Genomic DNA, 14,421 nt, shown 5'->3' with positions numbered 1-14,421 from the left:
CACAGAGGTTGCTGCACTGAAAAACATGCTTTTCCAAAGCACAACCTTCAGCTGTGATCTAGGTGGCTGGAAGCTGAAAGAAGAAGGTTGGAAGCTGAAAGTAAAAGGTGCCACCTTTGCTGTTTTTGTTAGGAGAAAGAGTCGGGTTTTGACACAGATCTGCCCCAAACCCCAATGCACAACAACAAGGGAGGTTGGGGAGGTATGTGTGCCTTGTGGTGTCTACCTCAGACCCTCGTTTTCTGTCCAGCTGTGCCTCCTCTCACAGTGCCAGGCTGAGGGGGCATCCTCCATCCTCTGCCTCCCTCCTGAAGCCGGGCAGCGACAGCACACTGCGCAATGCTGAGGCGGCATGATTGCTCCTTCCCTTCTCGGGGGTGGCTGCATGTTAACCGTGGATTAATGAGCCCTCCTAGTATTACTTAATGCTCCCAAAATGCTTTATATTTTCTACTTACATTGTAATAATCATTAAGGGATTAAAGTAAAAAAAAAAATTATCAACTTAGATGGCTGCAGTTAAGCTTCAGCATCCTCATTTTGTTTCTTACCTGTTTACAGTGATGAGATCAGTGGAGCACATCCTTTGGCCTTACTGACACCAAAAAGATTGGCAACTTCACAGTATTTATGGCAACAGCATCAGTTTTGCAGATGGGCCCATTGCACACACAATGAAAGGTAACCTACACAGGTGATTTAACTATTTTGGCCTCCACCCCAAACCACTTAACTGATGTCAGGGAATATTGTCCCTCATTAATTTATAGGGACACAAACAAAAGACACAGATTCCTGCAGAGCATCCCAGCTAGATGACGACTTCTGCAGCTCCAGCAACGTGATGGAGTGCCCATGGCATGGCCTGTCAGGTTTGGAGGCAGATAGACCACAAGGCCTTGTCAGGATGCTATTGAACAGATCTTGTCTCCTGCAGGGCTTGTTAGTTCAGACACAGCACCCACCTGATGCATCTATTTATCCCCTGGGCTCAGCCTGGCTCCTATCCAGCCTCTGCTGCACCTCTGCTCCATCTATTCTTGCAACTTGGCTCCAAGACCTAGAGGGGCAGGAGACAGACAGCCTGCCAGGGCTGTTGGTGTGCCCAAAGGCTCTGTTTGTGCATGGAGGGGAAAGGCAGTTCTGGGTGCAGAGGAAAGCACAGCAGACTCTGTCACTGTTTCCTGTAACCTGATTTTGCCCATGAACTCAGGAACAAATGGATGGGCCTTGGGGAAATCTTGGTGATGCTCACCAAGAGGTAGGGTTGATCCTCACCAGGGAAACAAATTACCCACAAAACCCAGACCTAAATTGTAGGACTTCTTGGCTGCAGAGGGTAGATTTTTGTTCAACTTTTAACACTCAGCTATTTGCAAGTACCAGGTGGCATAAGTCTTCCTGAGCTGTAATTTTGGGTCATCCAGGACTAAGGAGGCTGCAACCCACTGCGCCACTTGCCTGTAGAGAGCCTCAAGGTCCTTTTCCACAAAAAAAGCCAAGCCCCTAAAAAGCTACTTGATCTGCAAATTTCTTCTAAAAGCCAAGAAGCAAAAGTTACTATTACAGAAACTGCTGAAAGGCTGCTTTTGGCAGATTTTCCATCTGAGTGAGCAATGAAAAGGTTTTCCCTTTCCCAACATCTGCTCCATCAGACTGAGTTCTCTTGCTACTGGCTGTTCTTTGGCCTCTGGCAAACTGAAGTTGCTTTAGTTAAAGCAACAAATAAGCAAAATATCCAGACACAGCCTGGATTTATCTGTGAACTGGGATGTTCTTTTCTAATCACTGGTTTATTATTAAAAAATCATTAAAAGCTTAAAAATTATTAAGAGATACCAGTAAGCTCATGCTTAGCTGCAAGTATAAATTATCTCCAGTTGCCTTGTGAAGCTTCTGGACATTAAGCTGCTTTCAGATCTGTTTTCTGATAGTGCCTTCATCTTTTACCAACAGCCTGAAACAAAATTCAGTCTTTATAATTGGTTATTTACAATCCAGTGGTTGTGTTTGTGCAACCATTCACAACCTTAATATTTTTGAGTTTCTTTTTTGAAAGTTTATTTTTTGAAAGTTTCTTTTTCGAAACATTTTCTATGGCAAAAGAAACTCAGTAAAAGTTTAATTTTCTTTTAAAGCTGTATCATTTCCCATGTGATTTAGACCCTTGAGATTCCATGCAGGAACAGTAATTGGACAAAGGGTTCCAGTTTGGCTGTTTGGGGTGAATTAGTGAATGGTGAATTATTGCAAGCATTTGCATCTGTTTTCCTGACACAGTTTAAATCTTGACCTGGGCACAGCTATGAATTATCTGCAGGCAGACATGTACCTACTTATAAGTAATGTGCTCCTGCTGCATTGCTGCCTTTTTTGAGTTTGCACTCTGCTGAGGTTGGCATGTGGCTATGAAAAACTTGTATTTTCAGCCACTCCCTGAAGCACAAATAATGAGAAGTTTAACCTTCTTGAGTTAATGTGTTGAGGGAAATATTTATATGGGACACTGCTTGGCTCAACAGGGGCAAAGACTTTCACAAAAAGTTTTTGCCAGAATGATGACAGAGAGGAAACAGAATGAGCCGCACAATACCCTGACCACATCACAGCTGCTTCCTAAGAGTGTAAGAAGAGAAAATAAGATGTGAACATATCTCCCAAGCCAACAAACCTGAAACAAAACATTTTTGAAGGACCTGTGTCTTGGGCTCCTGTCAGACACCTTATGGCGAACTTTGCTGTGGTGGGCTAGGACATTCCTGATTCCAGGACCAACACAGCCACTGCCAAGGCAGCATTTCAGCTGTCTGTCTAGTCTACATACAAATGCAAACTATTTTAATAGTCCCACAAAAGCCTGTGAAATGGGTTGGAGCTGGCCTGAGGACCTAGCTTTGTTTCCCCCTCTGCTGCCGCTGCACGCGAGCTACAACAGCCTTTAAGGAACCAACAAAGTCATGGGGAATGGCAATATTTCCCTCCCATAAAGCCCCCCAACAAAACACAGGTCACCCACAGACTTGCATACTGCAAAACATGAGCTGGCCTAAAAAGACTGGGAAAATCAGCATTTCCTCATCGCTAGTGATGCTATCTCATCCTAAGTCACCAAAATCTGTGCTGCACCTCCGGCTTTCAGTGATCAAAGACAAACAGAAACAGACTCCTTGGAGCCTGTGAGCAGACCCAGAATCCAGGCAGGGAACAGAAATTGCACTACCTAAGTAACCTCTCTGCTTTGTGCCTCTTTGCACAGCAAATTAACACAGCTTGCACATCCAAAAGCAGGTCTGAAGCATCAGGGATTCTACCATAGGGGGAAAGTAATCATGAAGCAGTTAACTGAATAAGCCCAGGAATTTTCTTTCTGCTGGAAGCCATCCCACAAGGAGAATGAGAGGAAGATTTGTCCAAGTGGATTATTTTCTCCATGTGACTTGCTCCACATTATTTTCTCCACTCAGCGCTCTTTAGGAGCATGTTTACACTTGTGCCATGGTACAAAGTCTTTTCTGGTAGATATTGAACAATCTGTCTTCTCATTGTCAGAATTTATTTAGCATTCCTTGTGATTACAAGTGAGGGTGCTTGTCCCAAAGCATATTCTGGAGTATGTCTTACTGTCTTTTGCCATCCCTCATCTGCCACAGTGACCTCCTTTCCAGTCCAGACTGATTTAATTGGCTGGTGATGTCTCTGGACTTTGGACCACCATGAGGATTCGCATTTTGGATGAGTTTAAATTACCAGATACTTGTAGCTCCATACTTTTTCACTGGTGTCAGTCTCCTGTGCTGCACCTTGGATTCCCAAGTGCATCCCTCAAGACTTTCTGTCTGCCTTCTTTATTCTTTTCTGATAGGGTTTTCTGATATGACTTTGGTTATTGTTGAGGCAAAAGTTCAAAGATTGCTCTCAACACCCTTACACTGCTGCACCTGCCTCAAGTTCAAGTCTTTTTATTCAGATTAATGGATACTTTCTTGAAGAAAACTTCTAAATTATTTAATTTTGTATTCAATCCTGCTTTAAATCCGAGTTCTTTGAAAAAACTCCCAATTTAGTTTTTATCCTGTATTAACTCTAACTCATATTTTACTAACATTGTTAACATTGTTAGCACCAAGTTCTGTTTTTATAGAGTATTGCAGGGTCAGAACACTTTGGGTAGGAAAGGAGTTCTGGGCAGTTGGGGATGCAATCTCAGAAATTGCACAGCAGCTGGTTTACAGTCCTGCTTACACAGCTCAGGATGAGGCTGGTCTGTGCCCCAAGGGTACACTGCTGGCTCATGTTCAGCTTATTTACCATGTAGGTGCCCTTTGTCCCTCTCTCTTACTTGGAAAAGGTACTACAGTCCATGCTTTATTCACTCACTCTGCCTGAAATTCTCTGTCGTCAACTAGTTCCAAAAGGAATCCCCTACTTTTTTCCTGGTGATGAGTTTCTTGTAGTAGAAATAAATTGAAAGCTCCAGCATGCAGTTATGTTGCCAGACCTTTTTTTGCTGTATCTGAAATCTCCCTAAAAGCTTTCTTTTCTGGCATGGAAAGGAAGCTGTCTTACCTGAACCTGTGTTAAACAGCGAACATAATATTTGGTGTTACTGTGCCCAAAGTTTTGGATGTGTCTTAAGGAGACCACTATCCTGCTTGGTTTTCCTTTTGTATGAGTTAAAGGAACTGTAGGGTACCAGAGGGGTTCATTTAATTTAACTTCAGCTAGACAAAAATGACATATCCATGCCAAGGTAGTCTTCGAGCTTCCTTGATTGTTGGTGGCAAGAAAAGCAGTCTTTCTTTGAGAACAAAGAATGTGTCTGATCCTGGACTCGTAAGGATGTTGCACCACAGAGAGAACCTCAGCTCTCAGGCAGAAAAAGCAGGGAGCTCACAGTACTGCCCTCCTTTTACAAGCAAAGCCTGGACTCCCCTGGCCTGTGGTGTGCCTTTCCATACAGGGAGTCCAACCAGCATAGAGAGCACCTCCCTGTGTGCAGCCAGGTGTCCTCAGCTGAGCAGACATTGCAGTGCAGCACTCAGACTTCCCTGCTGAGGAGCAGGGTGTATTCAGTACGCCCTGAACCCTTGAAAAGAGGTGGGTAAGTCTGCTGAACTTCAGCAGGTTTTTCATACGGTACTTTGCTGGATTGAGTTTGATAATTTTCAGAACAAGCACGTCTGGGTGTCTGATCCTGCAAAACATCCATATTTTTCCATCTGTGCATGTGCTTGACCCTGAGCCCCTGAGCACTCCTGCTGAGGCTGGGGTACTGCCACAATCACCATGCTTGCCACCTTCCTGCTGTTCCCATTTCAGCCTCTCATTTTCACAAAGCCTGGAGGTGACTGTAACCACCCCCTCACCCCAGCTGCCCTGTGTAATCCCTATGTGGTGGTTATTTACTCCATTTTTAGGCTTATTGCTTTGCTTATTTTCCACATGGTGGTTTCCAGGAGTGGAAGAACATTTTCGTCCTCTGCTGATGTGGTTTTCTGCTCTGTAGCATCTGCCTCCTTTCTCATCTATAGCATTTGTGCTCTGCACAAGGAGATGTTACCAATTTAATATTTTTCTGTCTTATTTATGCTCCATTTCTCTGTTTCTCTTTACATTTCAGCTGGCATTTGATGTGAAAGAGTGTGTGATCTTGTGTTTAAAATATTCACAAGGACTCGTGTCTCTTCTCAGCTATGTATTTACTAGGAGCTGATGGGCACTTCATCAGCTACTCTGAACCCTAATATTTCCATGTGTAAAATACTAAGGCTGTTTGAATGATTTATTTTTTACTGAGGAGGCTAATCTGGAAGTGAAAAAGGGTTTCAGTTTGGATCAGTTCAGAATGAAATTGCTCTGGAAGAGAAGATTAGAACTGAAAGCACTGCATCTGGTATGGAAATATGTGGTTCATTTCTTCCCAAAGTTGCTTCAAACATTTCTGTCTTTTAAAAAAAGAACACCAAAATAAACACACAAAGTACTCAGAAGTCTCTGCTCTTCTCCTCCAGTGATGCTTTCATGGTATTGCTGAGAAGAAAGGGGAGAGCTAAAGATAAATCCATTAATGTTATATAAGATGCTCAGAAATGCCTCTAAATAAATAAAAGTACTTCAGATTGTACACTGCACACGTGTCAGGAAATTTATTGGCAGTGCCAAGATGCTCTTCCCCTCTTCCCTCTTTGGAGAATGCTGTGGGAGAGCTGAGCAGAAGCATTGCAGGTGGTTATTAGCAGCAGGTCACCCAGAGCAATTTTCAGGAAGTCTCCATGCACAAGAGAAATTTTTCCATTCAGCACAGCCATAAATAATCCCAAGGGGTAAGAGCTTTGTGTGAGGTTCTGAAAAACAGCTGAGCCACTTCCCTGCCCAGCTGCTCGTCCTTGCAGCGTGGAAGCAGAAGGGACGAGTGTCTGCTTTGGCGGCGTGCACACAAAACCACCAGCTGAAATCCCTGCTGGAAGGGGATTTGCTTTGCCACACCAAAGCAGAGGGCAGATATTCTCTTTGGGGAGCTGGTGGGATCATTTCCATGTCTCACTGTGCTGGGTGGACAGCAAGGGCTGTGGCTCCTTCACGTGGACCTGCTTGCTCAAGCTCCAGGCCAGCTCAGGATGGCAATTAAGTTTTGCAGGCATGCAAAGCCCTTGGCTTCCTTGCCAGCTGCATCCACAGCTGGTGACACAATGTCTCACTGCTTTTTGCAGCTCTCCTGGTCTTGCCTGTGATCATGTTAAAGTGAAACTTCAGCTGTCAATAGCGAAATTGGTGACATCAAGAGTTGAATGATTGTGATTTCTTCTGAAACAGCTTGGAGGAAAGTAAGACATCCAAAGTTGCAGTGAAGTTAGTGATGCTTTCCTTTCACCAGCAGCAAGAAAAGCCCCAAATTAGGTTTTTGAATGACAGAGAATCTGAGGAGAATCTTTTGCTTTAAGGCTTTGGTACAGCAGGGAATGGGAAGCATGAAAAAGAACAAGAGCAGAGAATAAAAGATACTTAACAAAAAGAGGCAAGATATGGAAAGAAAGAAAAAGAATGTGGTCTGATAAGGTGTTTAATGACTGAACATACAAGGTTTTAAATCCAAACACACCACATGCATACAGAGGTGGGCTGGGAAGTTGCTGTCATGTTCAGCTAGACACAAGCAGCTTTCCCCAGCTCCATCAGAAGCTGAAGTGGCTCAGCTCTGCTCAGTTCTGCTGCAAAACTCACAGCCAAGTCTGGCCCAGTGTATTGCCCAAACCTTGGAATTGGAGGCTGTAAACCTTTGGAGGCTCTCCAAAGGAATTCCCTCCTTTTTGGTGGCTCCTGTGCTGCCTGACACCCACCTCCAGGGGCTCCAAAGAGAACCATGGCTCTGTGCATCCTGTGCCAATGCCACAAGAGGTGCCAAGGGCAGCCCATCAGGGTCATTGCTCCCATGGTCACCATGCCAGGGGAGCAGCAGGCCCCATGCAGCCAGGAGAGCATGGCTGTGCCCTCCCTTGCTCCTCACTCCCCCATTCCAGTTCCCAGTAAAGCTGCACAAAGACTGTCCTTCCCCCACTGCCACACTGTGAAATTATTGCAGGATTCAGTTTTCCTCTCTTGAGCACTCAGTTCAGTTTTCCTCTCTTGAGCCAATTTCCTGCTGTAGGGGGAAGACTTTGGGGGTGCCAAAAGAGACACAAAGTCTCAGCTCTGAGCCAGGCAGAACAAGAATTATGGGCTTTTAAACAGCATAGGAAGCACCAAAGTCCCAGGAAGGCAGGGCACAGACACAGCAGCTCCTCTCCCTCATTTTACCAGAGCTCTTGGGATCTAATGTGCTACCTTTAGACTCAATTTCTTGCATTACTTAATACAGATCCATTTTACTGAGAAAAAAATGAAGGTTTCAAATGTCACCCAGCTACATATGCTGGGAGTTCTTTGCTACAAGGTGAGAATCTTAATGGTTAAACAAAAATTATACTCTGTAAATTCTGACTTTGAGGCAAAATTCATGATGTCTGGGAGCCTGACTGAGGACATTATAGCATCTGCAGAGATTTGCAGGACCATATTCAGTGTGCCTTTGATCTGCTGGGAAGCAGACTGAGACCTTGCCACTGATTTTGTGTAATCAAGCCTTGTATTAAAGCACTCCTTTTTCCTCTGCACCCTCTGTGTTAGTCACAGCAATTCCTTTGGGACAGTATTTCTCCTGAGAGAGTTACCTGGGCTATTGTGTCTAACCCAAAGGGCTGCACTGAGAAATTCCTGATATTCCTGAGCCATATCAGAGTGGGTGGATTACAAAGTAATATGTGGCTGTGTTTGATGGCTACTCCTCACCCTGCTGTCAAACACCTGTCAAGGGGAGAGACATTTCTCTAATATTAAAATAACAGCACTGTCTTCCATTCATAACATTTGACTTCAAATGTCCTGCAACCAGGTCAGGTTGAATATAGAATCAGAGAATACTGGAATATTTTGAGTTGGAAGGGACCTTTAAAGGCCATCTAGTTCAGTTCTAGTTCTGCAATGAGTTGGGACATCTCCAATAAGATCAGGCTGCTCAGAGCCCTGTCCAGCCTGACCTTGAATGTTTCCAGGTACAGGGCATAAACCACCACTCTGGGAAAGTTGCCAGTGTTTCACCATCCTTGTCATAAAGAACTTCTTCGTTATATCTAATCCAAATCGATCCTCCTTCAGTTTAAAACCATTACCCTTGTGCTACTGCCTCAAATTCACTCTCAAAATCAAATGTGGGTAGGAAAGGACTCAGTGCTTGCCCACTTGATCCCCCTCCAGAGATGTAGCAGAACACACAGGGCCAGTTAGCAGTGGTAATTGACTTTCTGGGCTGGGAGGTGAGGAGAAGGAAGCCTGAGCCTATGAGTACAGGAACTTCTGAGGTGGGGGCTCTTTCCCTCCCTGTCCCCAGAGACACCATGGTTGTTACTCTGTGCAGAGCAGTCCTGCTTGCAGTGCCTTGCGGTGAATGCCGTGCTGCCCTTTGCCGTACCCACGGCGCTGCAGGTGGATGGATCTGCAGGATAAAGGTTAATGGCTGCTGGACAGGGGGGCTCTGGGGCCAGGAGGCAGCAGAGAATGGAGAGCCCCCAGGGAGAGCTGCCTGGGCTTGCTGTGCCTCCTGTCTGCAGGGCACCCTTAAAGCCACATCTCAGGACAGACCGAGCCTCCTGGGGCCACCAGGTCAGCTGGGATTCCTTCAAACAGAGGCAGGGCTGACAAAGCCCTGCCTGCTGCTATCCACATCCCTACAGAAGGATTTCAAACCTGAGGTGCCCAGCGCTCACACAGCCCTAGCCCACAGCTGGGGTGGGAAACAGGCACCATGCCACCAGCCCAGGTTTGCAGGCAGCAGAGCATTTTGCAGATCCTCTCACTGCAGCTGTCACAATCCTGCTGGACACTGGGGCCAAATGCCACTTTGTCCCCAAATCACAGCCCTGCATGGGAGATTTGAGGTTGTCTGGGCTGAGACAGTGGCATCTGGGCATTGTTAACAGCAGGTTTCATAGCTGCTCTCCTCCCTTGCACCAGTAAATAGATCTCATGGGGGTGTAATGCACCCTAGCACTTTAATACTCCTTGAGGATAAAGTGGATTACAATGCTATTTGGCTGGCCACTGGGTGCAGAGCCAAACTGTTATAACAGGATTCAAATCCCTTCCCTAAGTCAGAGCAGATTTGCTTGTTGCTTTAAAAACTAGTGAAAGACAGCCCAGACCCATAAACCATGTTACAACCCTTTTAAAATATTAAGATTGAACTATTTTATGACATTTTTTGAATAATTTTTTTTTTGTAATTCCACAAGTTCCTTGAAGTGCTACAGAGGTGGAGATTGATGTTTTTTACAAGAATAATGCAAATACACTTTTTAATTTAAAAAAACAGTTTTCACGCTCCCCAAAGAGTTGAAAATTGTGTGTAAAAAGCTAGTAACTCCTTGAATGAAGAAGATCTGTTTTACTCAGCCATATGCAGCATGTCATGAAGCACCAGCACCTGTCTGGAATGTGATTGCACTGCTGTCCCCTGCCTGGCTATTGGGACAGGGACTGATGCTAAGGAGTGAGGATACCCCCCCAACTTCACCTTCTTTCCAGTCTGCTGTTCTGGGGAGAATTTTTATTGACAGGGGGCAAATGGACAGGAATTCACTGGGCCTCACCTCTGCAGGATTAGAAAACCCTGCCCATTTCTTCCATGCAAATGGAGAACCTTTAAACTTTCCCTGCATCAGTGTTGCTCCTTCATTTGGTATGGCTTTGGAGGGAGCAGCCACTTGGCTAGAGAGCTCTGTTGCCCAGCTCTGCCTCTCCAAGGGAAGATGTCAGGCTGACCACATGGTTGAAAGAAGGCAGGTCACAAAGTCATGGATACAATATGATTGAGGAGGAAGGTGACCTATATAAGTGTGGTAAGTAAGTGGTTTTCTCTGCTTGGCAAGTGAATTTTGATCCCAGCATAGCACTGTGCTGTGAGATGCTGCTATGTCTGGGAAAGCTTTGTAGGAGGACAAAGAGCAGAAAGTGGCAAGAAGGACAAAGGTTCCAAAACAAACACCCCCTCCCATTCATACTCCTGCCAAACCAACAAAACAGAGGGGGACAGTTGCAAAATTGTCTTTCTTTCTTAGAGTCACCCATGTCTGCCTGTTGAGTGCAGGAAAAATAGCAGCAGATCAATAGAGGTGTCTGCACTGACATTTTTACCATCTTGCCCTTTAGGAAACACAGAAATGTTCATAAACCTTCCCAATTAATGAGCCTTTCAGTGGGAAGAAATACATGGGTTTCTCTCTAAGTGCGTGCTTCTCTACCAACCTCTGGATCTCTCCAAAAAGAAGAGGCAAGTGACAGCTCTGGTCATTGTCAGAGGTCCAGGTTGTGATGATGGTGGCAGCATTCTGGCATAACTTTACAGCAGTGCCCCCTTGGCCTGGCTGTGGGTCTGTGAAAGCAGAAGCTGGTTCAACCTTCCCTGGAGGGCACCAGGGCTCCTCTGCTGCTCACTGAGTGCTTTCTGAGATGCCACATCTCTGACACACATATGTGATCACCAGCTACAGATCCTCCTGTGTGGGCTGAGTCCCACTACATCCCTGAGCACTCCCTTGGGTGGAAGGAGTGAAAATGGAGGTCCTGCAGCAATTGACTTTAATGAAGTTATGTGTAGTGGCACTGATTGAAGACCTGGCCCGTGTGAAGGATGTCAATGTGCATAATCACACCAGAGTGTGATGCCTGTCATTCATCATTTGCACCAATCAGCCAGGAGTCCCCTTGCACCAGCACTGTGGAGATACAGAATAAAATAATCCCTTTGCAAAGGGCTTATGATTTTGGAGTAAGCACAAACATTTAAGTCTTGAAGAAAAAGGAGAGAAATGACATTGCTCCCAGCCCTTGTTTCCTAGCAGGTTTGTATTCATCGACCACAAACCTTAATACAGTTTTCACTCCACTTGTCAATTGTTAAGATAGATTTGGGGGCTGTCAACAAAATGTTACAGTTGAAAAGACCCAGCTAGAAATAATAGACTAAGAACCATCATAGTCATAACACTGTAAATCACCACAGAAAAATAACTTTGGCCCTTTCACATTTCATGGTCCCTTAGATGCCTTTTAAGAGGAACAACAGCTCCCTGTGCATCCCTGGGGGAGAAATGGGCACCCTGAGAAGCAGGTTCACCTGGCTTCAGTCTGACACCAGGCTTTGGGCAAGGTGCCTTGCTTCCAGTTGGTCCACAGGCTGCTGTGGGTGAGCAACTGTTTGTGTCACGCTGGGCACAGAGGGACCTGATCCCCACATCTCCTCTGGATGCTGCCACAAAGGGGTGATGCATTCCTTACACAGCTGGAGGGAAGCTGGACACCTCGGGGGCACATCAGGGCTAAAGCCCACCGTATTTATGTGGGTGGTTGTGACCTGGGTAACCTGGAGCACTTGCACAGCACGTTTCACTCTACAGTCAGAGGGGTTGATCACAGCAGAGGGTTTCTCATCAGCTTGCTCATCTGAATGGTGTCTCAACAGGCTCCTGTGCCTTTGGGTTCCCAATGCAGCCCTATCAGGGGAGCAATTCCCACCCCAGTTATGACAATTCTTACTGGGGCTTTACTCAGACACACCAGACCTTTTCCTAGAGTGTCCTGTTTGTTTCCAAGAGAATTTGCTTCCAATGCCTGCATTCCAAGGCTGCCACAGCAGGACTGAGATTGTTCATCTTTCTGTGGGGCTTTCAGTCTGAGCAGTGAGAAGCTTGGCCACGGGGGATTTTAGTAAAATGAAGTGCCATATATGTTTGACACAGCTGCAGCTCCTACCATAGCAAACCTGCAACTCAGCAGGACCTGAAATGATAAACTTGGGTCTAGTCTTAGGTAAGAGTGAAGCAATAGTCACCCCCCTATGTGTTTATGGGACCTTATCAGACAGTTCCAGTGGCACTGAAATTGTGTTGGGACCTGTTGTGTGTTGAGAGCCTTTTTTTTCTGCTCACTTAAAAAAAAAATAAACTTAAAATGATAGATGAAGGTAGCAGGAGATAGTCACATAAAAGGGTTGAGCACAGAAGAATTCACTGACAAAATCTCCCTGTGCACTTAGGAACGCAGCTATTTCTTTGACCCATTCAGACAACCAGACGCTTTCAGATAATGACAGGCTGTGTGTTTTTAGCTTATCTTGCGAGGAGCGCGGTGCCGGCAGAGCCGAGCCCGCACCCCGGCGGTTCAGTGCCTGCCCCAGTCGGCAGCGCTCAGAGCGCAGCCTTGCGGGAAAACCCTCCCGGAGCCGGCACCCTGCTAGAAACAATCTCCTTCTGCATTAGCACAGCCTGAGACGGGAAAGATGACTGTGGGAAATATGCCTTTTTTTTTTTTTTTTTTGTGAGGTGATGCTATTCTGAAGAGGGATTTACCCCATCAATGGACGTCCCAGTGACCAGGAACTCGGGAAACATTCTTCCTACAATCCCTCCAAGTACCTCACAGGGACCCTTGCAGTGCCAAAAATAAGTTGTCCTGAATTAAATTAATTTCTAAGCTTGCACCAGGATAGCGGAGCAACCTCAAGAGTCAGATCAGGAAGGACTTCTCACAAAGCAGAAGCCACTTCATTAAAGTTGGTCATTCACCAGTGTGACAAAGTAATTAAAGCCTCCTGATTGCTTTCTCCCCCTGCTGCTCCTTCTCTACTACAAACATGAAGGCTCCAGTATAGATGGAGCTGTTGACACTTTGTCAGTGAAAATTCAGAACCGTGCAAGTAAAAGAAATGCTTTTATGGGGACTATAAATAGTTTTGCGTTAAAGCAAATGTATCCTCCTTCCTAAAATAGATTCACCTTGCAAACAGCTTAAGGACAGTTTCAGCGCCAGAGGAATGTCTCCAGCTCCCCCCAGGAGACAGAAACAGCCGGTTTTCCTGTGCAAGCGGCAGCAGCGGAGATCCCTCTCCTGCCTCCCCCTCTTCCTGCTCCCCACAGCCTGGCAGCTTCCCTCTGTGCTGGGGTGTCAGCCTGCGAGACCACACAGCATCCTTCCACTACAAAGGGATGTTAATTCATCCAACTAACTTTTCCAATCATTTTTACTAAACGCTTGCAACATGCACGCTCATCGTGTGGGCGAAATGCAGGAGGAAACTTTGGGGAGGGGAGCCGCGGCTTCCCACGGTCGCTCGGAGCAGTGGGTTCCTTCTCCTTTGCTCCTAAGGGAATCATGCATGCAGACAATGCAAACATCCTCTGTGCCACGGCTGCAATGTGTTAACAGCACTCTCCCCTTGCTGCCAGAGCACAGTTTCATTCCGTGTGGAGAATCACGGGTGACGGCGGTGGGGAGGACGAGGAGATGTTAGAAGAGAAAATAAATTTTTAACTCACCTTGAGGCTGTGTGTTGGGTTGACGACGCAGACAAGTTGCCCGGCAGCTGAGAAAACCCTCTTTGCCTTGTAGTGCTGAAACCGCAGGTGAATAAGATCTAACACAGCCCCAAAGCACTGGGTGAAGAAAAGCATCACAACTTTTGGCGTTGCTGCTGCCGCTGCTCCTGCTCTGCTGCTGCTGCTGCTGCTGCTGCTGCTGCTGGCAGTGGGCAGGGGAAGCAGCCGGGGAGCTCTGGAGCCCTTGAGCCCGGGGTGGGAGCGTAGTCGGCGAGAGCTGCTCTCCGGCACAGCTTAGCATGCCTTCATATTCATCATCAAAATAAGACGGGAAGAGGCTTGCAGCAGCGGGGCGGCCAATGGAAAGGACAGGAATGTTATCCTTGAGGTCCGGAGACAGCCAATAACAAATGCCTCCCCTCCAGAAACTCCCTGATGAATTGAGCCTGGTGGAGAATGTATTATTGAACATTACCATACATCAGCACATTGCATTTATCTTGTGATTACAGCCAGT

The 14,421-nt window shown here is 46.2% G+C and overlaps 1 protein-coding gene across 1 annotated transcript in view; it reads right to left on the bottom strand.

Moving 5' to 3' along the window:
• The window catches only part of SIAH3 (siah E3 ubiquitin protein ligase family member 3), a 41,230-nt gene extending 27,191 nt beyond the window's left edge, over nucleotides 1-14,039 (bottom strand). The window contains exon 1 of the mRNA XM_059466795.1: nucleotides 13,905-14,039. Coding sequence (XP_059322778.1) covers nucleotides 13,905-14,039 — 135 coding nt within the window. The remainder of the gene's footprint in view (nucleotides 1-13,904) is intronic.
• Between the last annotated feature and the right edge of the window lie 382 nt (nucleotides 14,040-14,421).

This window comes from Ammospiza nelsoni, chromosome 2, assembly GCF_027579445.1.
Source record: "Ammospiza nelsoni isolate bAmmNel1 chromosome 2, bAmmNel1.pri, whole genome shotgun sequence".
NCBI lineage: Eukaryota > Metazoa > Chordata > Aves > Passeriformes > Passerellidae > Ammospiza > Ammospiza nelsoni.
The sequence above is the reverse complement of the archived record's forward strand: the minus strand, read 5'-3'. Positions and strand labels throughout refer to the sequence as shown.